The sequence below is a fragment of the Manihot esculenta genome, chromosome 9 (assembly GCF_001659605.2).
Source record: "Manihot esculenta cultivar AM560-2 chromosome 9, M.esculenta_v8, whole genome shotgun sequence".
Classification (NCBI taxonomy): Eukaryota; Viridiplantae; Streptophyta; class Magnoliopsida; order Malpighiales; family Euphorbiaceae; genus Manihot; species Manihot esculenta.
In genome coordinates, this window is record NC_035169.2 from 509,748 (window position 1) to 523,634 (window position 13,887).

A 13,887-nucleotide genomic window follows, 5' to 3' on the forward strand; every position below is an offset into this window, starting at 1 on the left:
ATTCATTCTACTTGAAATTAAAATTTTATTTAAACGATTAAAATGTAATAGTTAATTATATTTATTATTGAATTAACCCGATTAAATTTTGTGTTATAATTATTGATATTCTTAAAAAAAATTTTATCTGGAATTCAAATAGTTTTGATTTCTTATTTTAATTGTTAATTAAAAAAATTAAAAAAAATCACGATGAACAGTCATCGTGAACCCAGAAATGGGCAAGAACTAGTTGTCGTGCAACCATCACCTGCGACGGCCACAGGCGAGCACGCGATGGGTATCACAGCTGACACGTGCTCGGCCGGTGACGCCTGGTTGCTGCAGGACGTGTTTTAAGTTGCAAAATAAAATTTATATATTTTATTGTTTCAATTTGGCATATCTTCTGTGTAAATTACTCGACACAATATTAAATAAAAATATTAATTTTTATTGTATTAAATAATAAAATATTAATTGACTAATTTATACGAAAATTAGTTGCTACTTATAATTAAAATAAAATTTTAAAATGAAATTAAAATATAATTTTTTTTATTATGAAACTTTTAACTGCGTCATTAACCAAGTGGTCCAAGATTTGCTAGAAAAATCTTAACAAGTGTATGGATTAAAGATTGCACATGTAACCCAAAGTGTTTTCCTTGCATTCATAATTTTTTCAATCTTTCATCATTTAAGGATGTTTCAACATAAAATCAACAGCAGAAATAATTAGTTATGCATCATGTCAAACACGGCAAGTCTTGGAGAGATAATCACATCCTTCATACACTTCCAGCCCTTGTTGGCTTAGTTGATCTTCAGTAAAGCAAGCACATCGTTTACTCATCTTCCCAGTCAAAGCGATTTCTTGAGGCCTCTGAACTAACCTTGGGAAACCATCGTCACACCAGACCTGTCCAAAGAAGACACTTTAATAAAAGATTCGAGAACTTACCCCACATTTAAAATAAAAAAATTTCTAAAAATTCAATTTAATTCAATTTTTTTTTACAGATTTCTATATTTAAAGTAAAAGAATTCAATTCATTTTAACTTGTTTAGTCAAAATCCTGTCTATTCATCAAGGCTATAGCATTGCAAAGATATATCAATGGTACTAAGAAGTAGCCAAGTAGCACTGATCCAACATCCCCAGTGGGATTCACACAATTCTCTTGTTATGGCATAGCCCCTCAATTCTATGCAACCTCAAATCTTTTAAGTTTTATTTGTTATTGGATACTACTGCAATAATATAGAAGGCTCTTTACTCAACATATTTCAAAATGGGGAATAATGCTCAGATATATGAGATCCGAAACAAGATTCATAGTACTAAGAAAGAAGAAATGTCAGTCACTCAATATTTTTTCGAGTTATGTGAATAGTGGTAGGAACTTGATTATTATCAATACTTGTTGGGGACACATCAAATTTCAGAAATTGCCAGAGGATGAGTGTGTCTATGATTTCCTTGCTGGCCTTAATATTGAATATAACCCCATTCGATTCAAGTACTCGATAAAGATTCTTTTCCCTTTTGAAAACAAGTTTATGCCTATGTTCAGCAGGAAGTAGAAGGATTGCCAAGCTCTACAGAGTACCAGTTGAAAAAGTCAGGATGATTGCTAATGTTGAACAGCAAAAAGCTACTATTTCTAAGAAAGATCACTTGAATTGTGATTATTGTAGGAAACCAAAGCATACTAAAGAAACTAGTTGGAAGTTGCATGGCCGCACTACAAAGGGTCATAGGGAAAAATGGAGCAATGCATGACTCAAACAAATTTGTCAGAGGCAATAAAGGAGTCACCCAAGGAATCAACAAGCACCTCCATTGAGAAACTCATGAAATTTTGAGTCTCAAAACACCTCCTATCTCACCTTGACTCTTCTTCCGATGCAATATCCAACTTTGTGAAGTTAGGTAGTGCTTTCACTTCCTATCTTGCTTTCTGGATTATTGCTTCTGAAGCAAATAGACACATGACAGACTCGTACTTTGTTAATTATTCTCTATGTTCAAACCAAGATAGTGTTCCAATAGCTGATGGCTCCTTTACCCTTATATCTAGAACATGTATTGTTTGTACTCCTAATATTAAGCTCTCTTTTGCTCTTCATATTCCTTATTTTCCTATCATCTTTTATCTGTCAGTGCTCTAACTAAAACTATTAATCATAAAATTGATTTTTTTTTCTCTAATCATTGTGTTATTCAGAACCTTCAAACCATAAAGAAAATTGGCAATAATAGACTGCATAATGATTTTTATATATTAGAAGGGAGTTTGAGTTCTAGTCAAATATTTTTTGGAGAGAATACGAATGTCAACCACAAAATAATAAACGGCATATACGATTAGAACATCCATCTTTTTTGTTTCGGAAAAACTATATCCCGATTTATTTTCTAAGACTCAAATTGGATCTTCACTTTGTGATGCTTGTGAGTATACCAAGCATATTAGAACTTTTTCTCCTTCAAGTAATAATAAAAGTTTAATTCCTTTTATGATTATTCATTCTGATATTTGAAGGCCTACTCAGACAATTTCATTATCAGGTAATTGTTGATTTGTTACCTTTATTAATTATTACATTCGCATGACTTAGATCTATTTGATAAAGACAAAGAGTGTTGTATTTTCTTATTTTCAAATGTATTTTCTTGTTTCCAATCCTTTCACTATATGATTTGTATTCAATTTGATGTTGAAGTAAAAATTTTAAAAACTGATAATGGAATCGAGTATATGGATAATAGATTTAATACTCATTTGGAGTCCAACGGGATCATACATCAAACTACTTGTCTCTACACCAATGCCTAAAATGGTAACACTGAGAGGAAAAAAGTAGACTTTTGATGGAGGTAGTTCGATCCCTTTTGTTCACTATGAATCTTCAAAAAAAACATATTGGGGAATGCCATCCTAATTGCTGTTTATCTCATTAATAAAATGTCCATTAAAACTCTTGACTTTAAAAGCCTTTTAGAGGTCCTTCAAGGGGTTAATATTTATACTTCTTAATCAAAAGTGTTTGGGTGCATTTGCTTTATTCGCTCTAAGACTGCTAAAATACTCGATCCAAAGGCCTAAGTGTGTGTTTATTGAGTATTCTCCTACACAGAAGGGTTATAAGTATTATCATCCTCCATTTAAAAAATATTTTGTCAGTAGGAGCGCTACCTTTGGGGAAACTAAACCTTATTTCAATGTCACCCAATCACCTATTCAAGGAGAGAGCAATGAGAATAAACAGATGACGCCTAATCCTGTGACTTCGAATAACCTTATTCAGGGGAAGAGTTCTGGTGGTTCTTGTGGACAGGGAGAATTCTGACCAAATGGAGGAACTTGGCCGTTTAGATACGCTGAATTTAAGGGGATAATCAATGAGAAATAAGGTAGAAAAAGTCATTGCTCAAAGAAAAGGTGCTAGGTCATGCACTAAATATTTTATTCTTAACTTTATCTCCTATAATTCCTTGTCTCCTTCCTTTAGAGCCTTTGTTTTGTCTATTTTTTCTGTGTCTATTCCACGTGATTGGTAAAAGTTTTAGAGATCCTAAGTGAAAAGGAGCAATGATTGAGTTGTATTCCCTAATGATAAAAGGTCAACATCTAGTTATTGCACACTAGTGGAAGGAAATATTGTCACTTGGAAAAGCAAAAAATTTCCTCAACATCCTGCTGCTCACCATGAGTTTATTCTATGGCATCAATCCCGAGAAGACTGTTTGAGACCATATATCGCCTTGCAAACCCTTTTTGATTTTCTCAAACCTGCTTTTTTTCGACTACTGGTATGGTAGCAGTCAGCGCCTCTAAAGTAGGGCCTTACCTTCTTCATTCATGACCGAGTAAGATGCTGGAAATTGACCTTGTTTTGGAGCGTGCTTTCCATTTGGCTTGATGTTGAAACTAAATATAGAGCAATGACACAAGGTGTTTGTGAACATCTATGGTTGCAAAAATTATTAGAGGATAAGTTACTCTTGTACTGTGATGACGAAACTGCCATCAATATAGCTCAAAATCTAGTTTAATATAACCCAATGAAACACATAGAGATTAATTGACACTTCATTAAAAAAAAATTAATGAATGACATCTTAAGCTTACTACATGTAACTTCTAAAAAATAACTAGAAGATGTGTTTACTAAAAAGCTTAATATCAGGACATATCGTACCTTAGTTTGCAAGTTGGTGTTATGCACCTAACTTGAGGGAGAATATTGGGCAACAAGGGAATCTGCTCTAATTAAGTAGATTACAGCCACTATTTAGGAAGATTTAGAGGCTCCTAATTAGGCTTAATTGTAGAAATTTTATTCTTTATTTATTGTAAATATTCCTAATTAGGTTTGATTCTCTGTATATAAATACCCAAAACTTGTAAAAATCAATACAATTGAAATAGACACTGAAAATTAGTCTTAAAATTCATCACTTCTCAAAAGGTATATAGCGATCTGTCTACAATAAACTGTTTTTACTTCCTTGCTAAGTAAATATCACTTCTATAACATCCTGTAACTAATTTGTAGCTGATCTCCTAACCAACTCTTTATTTGCCCTCCATAGTTAAGCTATCAACTACTTATTCCTCTGCTCTTATATGTGACTAGCGTGTAACCTTACACTGTGTGCCTGTAGTGTAGTATTGTTTGAGCCACAACTCCAGTACCAGGTTAGGACGATGGGTTTCATTTACTAAGACATAGCATAAAAAATAAAGAAAAATAAACTGATAAGGCAAGCTCAAATTTTATCATTGATTAAAGTTTCTAAAATAGCAGAAAATATACCTCTCCATCCTCTCCTTGACTCCACCTTGAATTGCAACTGGGTTGTTTGGCTTCTTCTTTTTTCTGTTTCTCCAAGAGTTGTGCACCTCTTGCTGCCTTTGCTTCAACCCCTTTTAAATATTTTGTGGGATTTCCTTGAATATCATAGTAACGACCAACCAGCTTGCCAACAAACCTGATAATTAGCAGTTATGACAGTCATTCACTACATACATATACTCCGTAAAATTATTTCAATCTTTTTACACTAAACAAAGTGCATGTGTCCATTAAATTAAACTCAGAGTGCATCCAAGGTGATGACTTTGAAACAACGCATTTACTACTTTACAAGTACCTGCACTATACTTGCAAAAGAGCTACTAGTTTACATCAGCATAATCAATATCCAACAGCTAGTTAATATTATTATATATAATACGATACAAGTTAACACCATGATATGGACCACAAAGGACCAGTTAATATTTCATATTGCATGTGATGGAAATGGGGCTATTGCAATTGTAAACATAACAGCAATTTCCTACCGCCAAGCAAATTATGTAGAATATTTACAGAATGTAGAGGAGATCTAACCTTAACTAATAATTCCTTAGTCCTTTTAAATTTTTCTTTCTTGATCTTCAACAAAATGCAGAAGTATTTAGAAGTGGGTTAAAGAAATGAAAACCAAATTTGCCAATGGATGCTTTTAAAAAGTGGGATTGTCTGCTGTCTCAAAATTGGAAAAAAAAAAAAAAGAAGAAACAAAAAAAATAAGTTTATATGGTAATGGCTCTAAAAGCCTATGTATAATGACCTTTATTGTACCGCTATTGTGACAAATGTTACAATGAAAAAGAAAATAACCTAACTGGCAATGATAATGGTATCCCCAAAACTATCATAACTTTTACGTAACAGTTTTCACATGGCGCAACGACCTCCAAGCAATTTCTCCCCCTCTAAATAATTTCTTTTTTCTTTCTTTTATGCACAATTTTTCATAAGCTTAAATTGCAATTTACAACCATGAAAATTTCATCAAATTTGAGCTACAACGCAGTACTTGAGCTATAATAAATTTTAGAAATTAGATAGTTCTTTCATCAAACTTACAAGATTCATAGTTTTAGAGAAATTAAAAGGGAAAAAAAAATGTTAAATGAATTTAGACAACATTAACACTTGTATATTGGTAAATAATCTTCGAATTTTCTAAATTTCTTAATTTTAGTCCAATTAACATATTATAAAATTTAATCCCAAATTTTTAAATGAAAGAATTATTTAATTTCTAAAATTTTCTTATATTTTACGAATTAATCCAAATACAAAATTTAAAGAATAAAACAATCATCTAATATAGAAATTAAAGCATTATAAGGTTACTTTGTTTAAAAGGTGAATGATTAAAATATATGACATTTTAATAGAAAATCCCTAATGAACATTACATAACTTACTTGTAGCTTCTGCGGTAGAATTCTCGCCATTCAATAATGCTCTTCACCTAAAAAAAATTAAAAACTTCCGTTACTAAATTTCATTTATGTACATAACATTTAATATTTTGATTAATTGAGAAATACAGTAGCACTAAATACACAAAGCAAGCGCATTTATATAAATTTCAAGCATAAGCAAGCAAGTCCTTTCAAGTTGCCCTCAAAGCTTTCATTTAGATTAGTTTAGTCATTTGTAACTTTCAGGCAGGACCCAGGAGTAGGATGCAAACTAAAATAAGACATGCAACAACGCGATACAACACAGAATAATAAATTATTTTATGAAGCATGGTACAAAATGTTGCTGAAATGATGCATTGAAATAAAATATATACTTTTATACTCCCTACATCCTACAAAAAATAAGCTTACTTTCCCTTATCATCCATCCCAAATGACAGGCTAGTCACTTTTTTGAGATAGTAGCTAATTTATTACTTATAAAGATATAAGGATAAATTACACTTTAGTCCCTAAATTTTAATATAATTAACGGATTGGTCTCTGTATTTTTAAAATCGAATACTTAAATCCCTATATAATTATTCCATCCAAATTAGAGGTACTTGCATCCATAATTCCGTTAGTCAACCGATCAAAAGGTACCTAAAATACTCTCGTGAACACTTAAATCCTTTCCGATATAAGAGAGAATTTTATATTGTGTAAACTACACTTTGGTCCTTAAATTTTAGCATAATTGACAGATCAATTCTTATAATTTTAAAATTAAATCCTTAAACCCATTTATATTTAATCCATTTAACATTATAGTACTTCCATCCATTATAGACATTAGTTCAAAACTAGTTTGATAGTTAAACTTCTTCTGAAAGTATAATTTCTTCCAAAAATACTCTTTATAAAAGTTTACAACTTAAAGATTACTTGATACCACTTAAAAATAGCTAAAATTGTAATTATTTTCTGAAAATTTTGAAGTTGTAAGTATTGAAGTATAAAAAATGAGATATTACAGACAAAAGTTAATGGGAACTTAAATGTTCTTTCAAATAAAAAATGAATAAGGATGGACTGATCATAGAGAGATTTAAGTATATGCTTTTAAAAACACAGAGACAATCCATTAATTATGCTGAAACTCAAGGTCTCAAGTGTAGTTTATCCATTTAAAAAGGATAATAAAAATATTTCTACACTTTTAATGGCAAAAGTGGATGGAGGGATCTTTAATTTGGACAGACTGATTATAGAAGGATTTAAGTGTTCGGTTTTAAAAGTACAGAAATCGATCCGTTAATTATGTTAAATTTCGGTATCAAAGTGTAATTTACCCAAGACATAATTATTTAATAACTTTTTATGAAACAAACATTGACCTTAAAAAATTAATTGTATTAATTTTTAAATTATTCTCTAAGCATATAAATGTTTAAAATTACTGCTAAAAAAACGCTGCCAAATTTCTTATCAACTTTTGGTTGTGGTGAAATTATTCTTGACTTGTCACCATTGTTGTGGTGTTGCATCTCTTGGGTGGTTGTTAACACCCCTACATATCTATTAATTTTCTTTCCAATCACCTTATTTCCACCTCAAATATCCTAACTGAACCCTCAAAAACTATCTTCGCTGAAAATTCTCACTTTGGCAAGTTGGCCGAAAGTTAGCCACAAACTCAAAAACCCTCACGAGGCACCATTTTTTCCCTTTCTATCACTTTAAACTTAATTCATCATAAAAAAATTTCCAAAAGCCTTGTGCAGTATAAACTCACTCTTAAAGGAGTCGGCCAAAATCTCGCTGCAAACTGAGAATCCCTCACTTGGTACATCATACATGTCAAAAGCACCATATCACTGTGGTATATTTTATGAAACTACAAGAATGGCTTAATTTAACATACTAAATAATTGATGTCTAATGTCTACTGCTTACAAATTTCTAGTGGATGCATACAAGGCCACAGATCATTTGGCAGGAAAGAGCACTTAATTAAGATTACCTCAGAGCTAGATAATCCACGCAAAGAGTCTGTAAGTCCATCTCCTACATTATACAAGACAAAAAGAGAAACTATTAAAGATGATATCCAATAGTGCCTAAAAGTTATTAGTTGGCTAATGATACTACAAAGTGTATTTTGTTGTCAATTGGCACTAGATCTTGCAATTACAATATATATTAATATTTCATATTTTTTAAAAATTGTTCTTTTTTGGAAAAATTTTGGAATTTGAAACAAAAAAACTATTGATAACGATAAAAAGGGAAAAACAAAACACAATAGAATCTGGAAAGCAACAAAAAATTTGATGCTCTGGCACTACGAAATTTCTCATAAAAAAAGAGCACTCAACAAAAGAGCAATGACTAATTTGAAAATATTAAAGACTATTTCTCCAAAAGATCTACGACATCAAGATGCGCATGGATGCGTAATAATTGATATCAATTGTGAAGCAACCAACACCAATGAACCTTTGTACTCTCTCTTACTACAAACCCACTTTTATCTCATCTCCACTGTTCAAAAATCAACATTGTCTACCAAGCGGGACCCTTGAGTTCCCCTTGCCAATCCATTCTTCTCTACAACTCTCTTCCTCCTTTCTCTTCAACGTGCATGCATGCATTTGTTGATTCATCTTGCTCTCCAAATCGCACAGAATTCAAGTTCGATTTCACTATTTCCTTTTTCTCATTCAAAATTGGGAGGAAAATTTTTGGTAAAAAGAGATAAATTGGTTATATTTGAAGATCAAATTTGAGGAAGCAAAGGATAAAGAAGCAACAACAATCTCAAGAATTATCTTTCACTCAATAACCTGATCAAGAAACAAATCTTATTATTGAGGTACTTAACTTTTTTCTAAATTCATTGTTATTAAATTTGGGCATATCAAAGGAAAAGGTGAAAACACATCTCGACTTGAAAGAGAACAAATTTTCCTCACACATACACACATGCATAGAAAGGACCAAGTCTATTTCAGTTAGCTTTTGTTGGTGAAACTTTAAAATTACTATTCAGATGATTACAAGAAGAGGATGACCGATAAGATCAACTTTTTCTCCTAATTTTGTTTTACCGAAGGTTCACGTTTCTTGTTTTCTAATCTTATACAGATGATGGATCAGAAGCAAAGCAGGACCCATCAAACAAAAAAACTTTTATCATCTGGAAAGGAGAAACACACTCATTGTTGAATGTTGTTTTCAAGGTAGAGAAAGAGGAAGTGTTATAGAAAATTGTTTATATTATAGGAGTTAAATGATTTTTTTCCTTATTAGAGATCCTTTTTGCTTTTCTGAAATCTAAAATTTTGAAAAGAAAAAAAAAATAATAATAAAAATGTTATTAATTAATGTCAAACTTTACGCTAATTGGCCACAGAAATAACAATTGTGTTCCAATGAATGAAACCAAATAAAAATTAAAGTTAAATTTGACACCAGCAAAAGTTCAAGGAATAATTTGGGCCTTATTCAATTGTTACTTCAAACAAGGTAAAGACAAAATGAGGAGGCACTTGGTAAAGGCGCACTGCTGTAGGATGCTTACACATCAACGATTCAGTATATGACAGGCAAATGCCATCGACATGCAATATTAATGCTGGTTCAGTTGTATTTTGTGAACCAAGAATCCATCAACAAGAATGGTTTGTTTGGAAAAAATGATGTGTTAGGATATTTAAAAGTACAAGAAAGAGGAGATCTATGCTGTTAATGTATCATAGACAAAGCATATATAATTATGATACAAAGTTTACCGGTAAAGTTTCCTGAAACAAATGCCCGTGACGCGTCTCTAAGTTATCAGCAATAAGAATGGAATCAAATGTCAGTATATGAGTATTCTTCTATAATTAAATAACAATCAAATAAAGGACAAAAATACAACTAATTGCTATATACGTAGCTCAACGGCCTTCTACAAACTAAAGAGTCATGTAAAAGTTGAAATCGGTAATTTAGGTACTATTAAATGCCAAATGTCATGGGGACTATAAAGAAACAAAGGATATGCAAGAAAAATTGCCATAAACTATGGAAATTTTTGCCTAACAATCCTGAGATTTGAAACCCACTTAGGCCATGAATTTAATTATTTCGAACACTGAACTTTGAATAAATTTACAATTTGTAACCTCCGGTGGTCGACTACTCAAGCATTTAAAAGCCCTAACAAAAAGATAAATATTTGTAGGAAGGTGGAACAAGCAAAGGAAAGAAAGAGAAGAAACCAACTAATATATTGTTGAATGCTTGGAAGTAGAGCAATTGTGTGTAGAGGTAAAAGAACATGGCTGACTTTCATGTTCACGGTGGATTGAAGAACACAATAGTATTTTAAGCTACATGTTTAGCTATTGAGATGATTGAAAAACTCGAATTGAAGTTCAGATATTTTTATGATTCAAATTAAAATTGGACATCACTTGTACAACCACATAAGTTGAGGGACTACGAGTAAAATTAATCTCTAAGAAATCGATTTACAATCAAAAGCAATCTAACTTGGATTTTAACATATTGCTTGCAAGAGAAGACCACAACCGATGTTCAAACAAGCAGAAAAAGAAAAAAAAAAAAAAGAAATTAAAAATACTAAGGGGTAAAAGAACACACGCGCACACACACACGCTAACACTAACCTCCCTGCAAAATGATTGTAACCTCCTCCAATGCCATAATGGGATTTTCCTTTAGTTACATCAAACACAGAACTGCCCCAAAAATTGCAAATTTCAAAATTAGTCCCTGAAAGAAAATATACAAATATAAACAAAAAGAAATGGTAGAAAGAGACAATACCCAAGAATTGCTAAAAGAATGGGTAAGTTAACATCAGTTCCGTTGTACAAAGAAAGTTCTTCAGCAGTAAACAATCTCTAGCCAATGGAAGCACAGACTTAGAAAACGGGCCGTGTAATCCAACCAAAGGAAAAGGAGAGAGAGAGAGAGAGAGAGAGAGAGAGAGAGAGAGAGAGAGACCTGTTGTCGAAGAGAAACGAGGTAGGATTTGAACGGAAATCCGAAAGCGATGAGGAGAGCAATTAGGGCGACAAAAACTGGTAAAGCAACAAACGAAGACCTATTTATTAGTTTCGCCATTTGTCTGAAGAATAGAATCGAGTTCTGTTGCCCAACACACATTTTATTGAACATGTCCTAACTTCGGTCAAACCCATTCCGTTAAACCTCGAAATGTCGGTTGACCCTGGTAATAGTTTCTTGAGTTTGGATGGAGCCAGGTAGATTTTTTGAAAGATATGGTAAGATAGGGTAACTAATGGTAAGGTGAATTCTTTTGTATTTTTAGGCTGATTGGAAGAAAAAATATATTTTTCCTTTTAAAAGTGAATTATTTTTCATAATTAATTACATTAAAAAATATATTATATTAACGGAAAATGTAGTAATTTAAAAAAACATAACATAATATTTTTTAACAATTTTTATAAAATAAAATCAGCTAATAATTTATAAAAATATATATTTAAAAATTTTTTAAGACTTTAAAATATAAAGATGATGACATATTTTTTAAATAATGGAATCAAATATTATTTTTATAATATTATCAATTTAATGTAAAATTTTATTTTATTATTTTATAATCAAAATATATTTTGTATAGTTAAAAATCAGTTTGTATTAATTTATCATTTTTTTATAAAATGATTACCTTAAATTTATAACATAAAATATATAATTTTGTGTAAAGTTTAATTTATGTTCATAATAAAGTATTTTTATTTTGTTTTATATTATGTAAGAATAGAAAGTCCCAAATGTATAGTATTAAATTTTTTAAAATTAATTTCAATATTAAAAATGTTGGACATTTTTGGAGATTTTTTTTTAAAAAAAAAAAGAAAAAAGAAAATAGGAGGTGCTGCCAAAGATTACAAAATGAGAAAGTCCTCAATTATCAAGACTCGCCAAACAAATAAATATATGAGGCAAGTCAGAATTCATGAAATCTAAAACAAAAATTTTTTAAATCAAATCTGCTAGCCAATTAGAACAATTACTTCTTCGAAAAAAAACATAGCACAATTACTTTCTGTTTCTTACTATTATACTAAATCTCACGTGTCCCTTTTCTTTTTTTTTTTTTTCTAATTAAGATGTTGTATATATTTGAAAAGCAAATGAAAGACTCTTTGCTAGCATAGCTCATTATTGAACAATCTAACAGCTGATTTACAATCCAACTCTAGACCGCTAATTTTAAAACTCTTTAAGGTACGTTGGGGTATATTAGCGATTTGATTAGTCGTTAACTATTTTAACAGTTATTAACGATTTTAGTTAATGAATAATTATTTCATTGACAGTTAGCTGTTAGATATTAATTGTTAGCGATTAATTATTTATATAGTGTTCAAGATAGTAGTATTTAATATAAAAATAAATATTAGATTAATTGTTTAATTCAAAATGACAATAAAAGATATAAATGATGTAAATTTATACATATGTATAAAAAAAAAATTCTTCTAGGCAGGGACAACTATCCCTTGTCCTACTTAAAGAGTGAGTGTTCCCCTCCCCACCTTTTGGGTGGGATGGTGTTTATAAATAATAGTTTCTTATTCTTTTTGGAGCAGATTTGCGTTTATAAGTTGGGATTTGCTTTGATTTGCTCGATTTTATTTGTTGCAGCTCTTGTGTGTTCTCGCTTGTTGTTTGCATGCAGGTTTCGGTGCTTCATCAGCTATTTTCTATCTATGATTCTTGCTTGCACCAAGGAGAGAAGGTTCTTCCCTTAGGAGGGTTTTTTTTTTCTTTCTTCGGCTCTTCTTTGTTGGCTCATCTATTAGTGCTTCATCCTATTTTGTTGATCTATCTTGGTTGGGGGAAGGTTCTCATCTTTAGTCGCCAAGTAACTCTTTGTTTCAATATTGCTTTACTATCTATGGGTGGTGGATCCTCAAGGCGCAAAAGATGTTAAGGAGCTCTGCTTGGTCTTTTCTCCTTCCCTTAGCATAGATGAATCCAAGGTCGCACTTCGGAGTTTGGCAACTAGGCTTTCTGTTGAGTTGAGATACTTATGCCTGCTTGTTTGGTTATCTTTGCTTCTTTAGTTTGGGGATTATTTATCCACAATAACCTTATGAATTTCTGGCATCCTTCTTAGCAGCGGCAGACTTAAAGTTTTCTCTGCTCTGTGTAGGGCTTCCTTGTAATGGGCTAGGCATGGCTTTCTTATTTGTGAGCGTAGGCTCTTAGGTCCTAACCCATACAAAACAAAGAACTAAAAGAGAGTTTAAGAAATGTTTTATAAATAAAATAAGATTTAAAATGCGCTCCTTGCTAGGGGAATAAGGTTGGTTAAAGGGGGAGACGTGGGAGATGATTTATTTCTAAAATTCTTTTCAAATCTTATAAATACTATCAAAACTAAAAGAGATATCTACCATCTCCTATTAATCTATTAACTCTTTAAAGGCAACTCTAGCAGTTACTTTCAATTCCCAAGCATTTCTCAAATAAAAAACCTCTCAAACAAACATCACCCACAACCTCCAAATACTTAGCTCTTATTAGAAATATGTCCAAGAGCATACTATAATATTATGTCCTGTGAATAATAATTCTCATAAATGGCTTTAAT

At 31.4% G+C, this 13,887-nt stretch overlaps 1 protein-coding gene across 2 annotated transcripts; it reads right to left on the reverse strand.

The window, feature by feature from the left end:
* Positions 1-620: 620 nt before the first annotated feature.
* Positions 621-11,419, reverse strand: LOC110623522 (membrane-associated progesterone-binding protein 4). 2 transcript variants are annotated; one of them, XM_021768502.2, is made up of 9 exons: positions 11,259-11,419; positions 11,079-11,155; positions 10,919-10,990; positions 10,034-10,071; positions 8,196-8,306; positions 8,035-8,081; positions 6,255-6,301; positions 4,807-4,981; positions 621-901 (listed from the first exon to the last, which is right to left on the reverse strand). In XM_021768502.2, the coding sequence occupies exons 1-9, from the start codon at positions 11,376-11,378 to the stop codon at positions 734-736; spliced, it is 855 nt and encodes a 284-aa protein (XP_021624194.1). In that variant the 5' UTR covers positions 11,379-11,419; the 3' UTR covers positions 621-733. The 2 variants fall into 2 exon arrangements, with proteins under 2 accessions (XP_021624194.1, XP_021624195.1); XM_021768503.2 differs by lacking the exon at positions 8,035-8,081 and having other exon boundaries at positions 8,263-8,306.
* Between the last annotated feature and the right edge of the window lie 2,468 nt (positions 11,420-13,887).

Coding starts and splice junctions, on each gene's coding strand:
- LOC110623522 (XM_021768502.2), bottom strand. CDS start 11,378: ATGGCGAAACTAATAAATAGGTCTTCGTTTGTTGCTTTACCAGTTTTT. Junction 11,156..11,258: donor TCGTTTCTCTTCGACAACAG/GTCTCTCTCTCT, acceptor TCCATTGGCTAG/AGATTGTTTACTGCTGAAGA. Junction 10,991..11,078: donor ATTCTTTTAGCAATTCTTGG/GTATTGTCTCTT, acceptor TTTTTGGGGCAG/TTCTGTGTTTGATGTAACTA.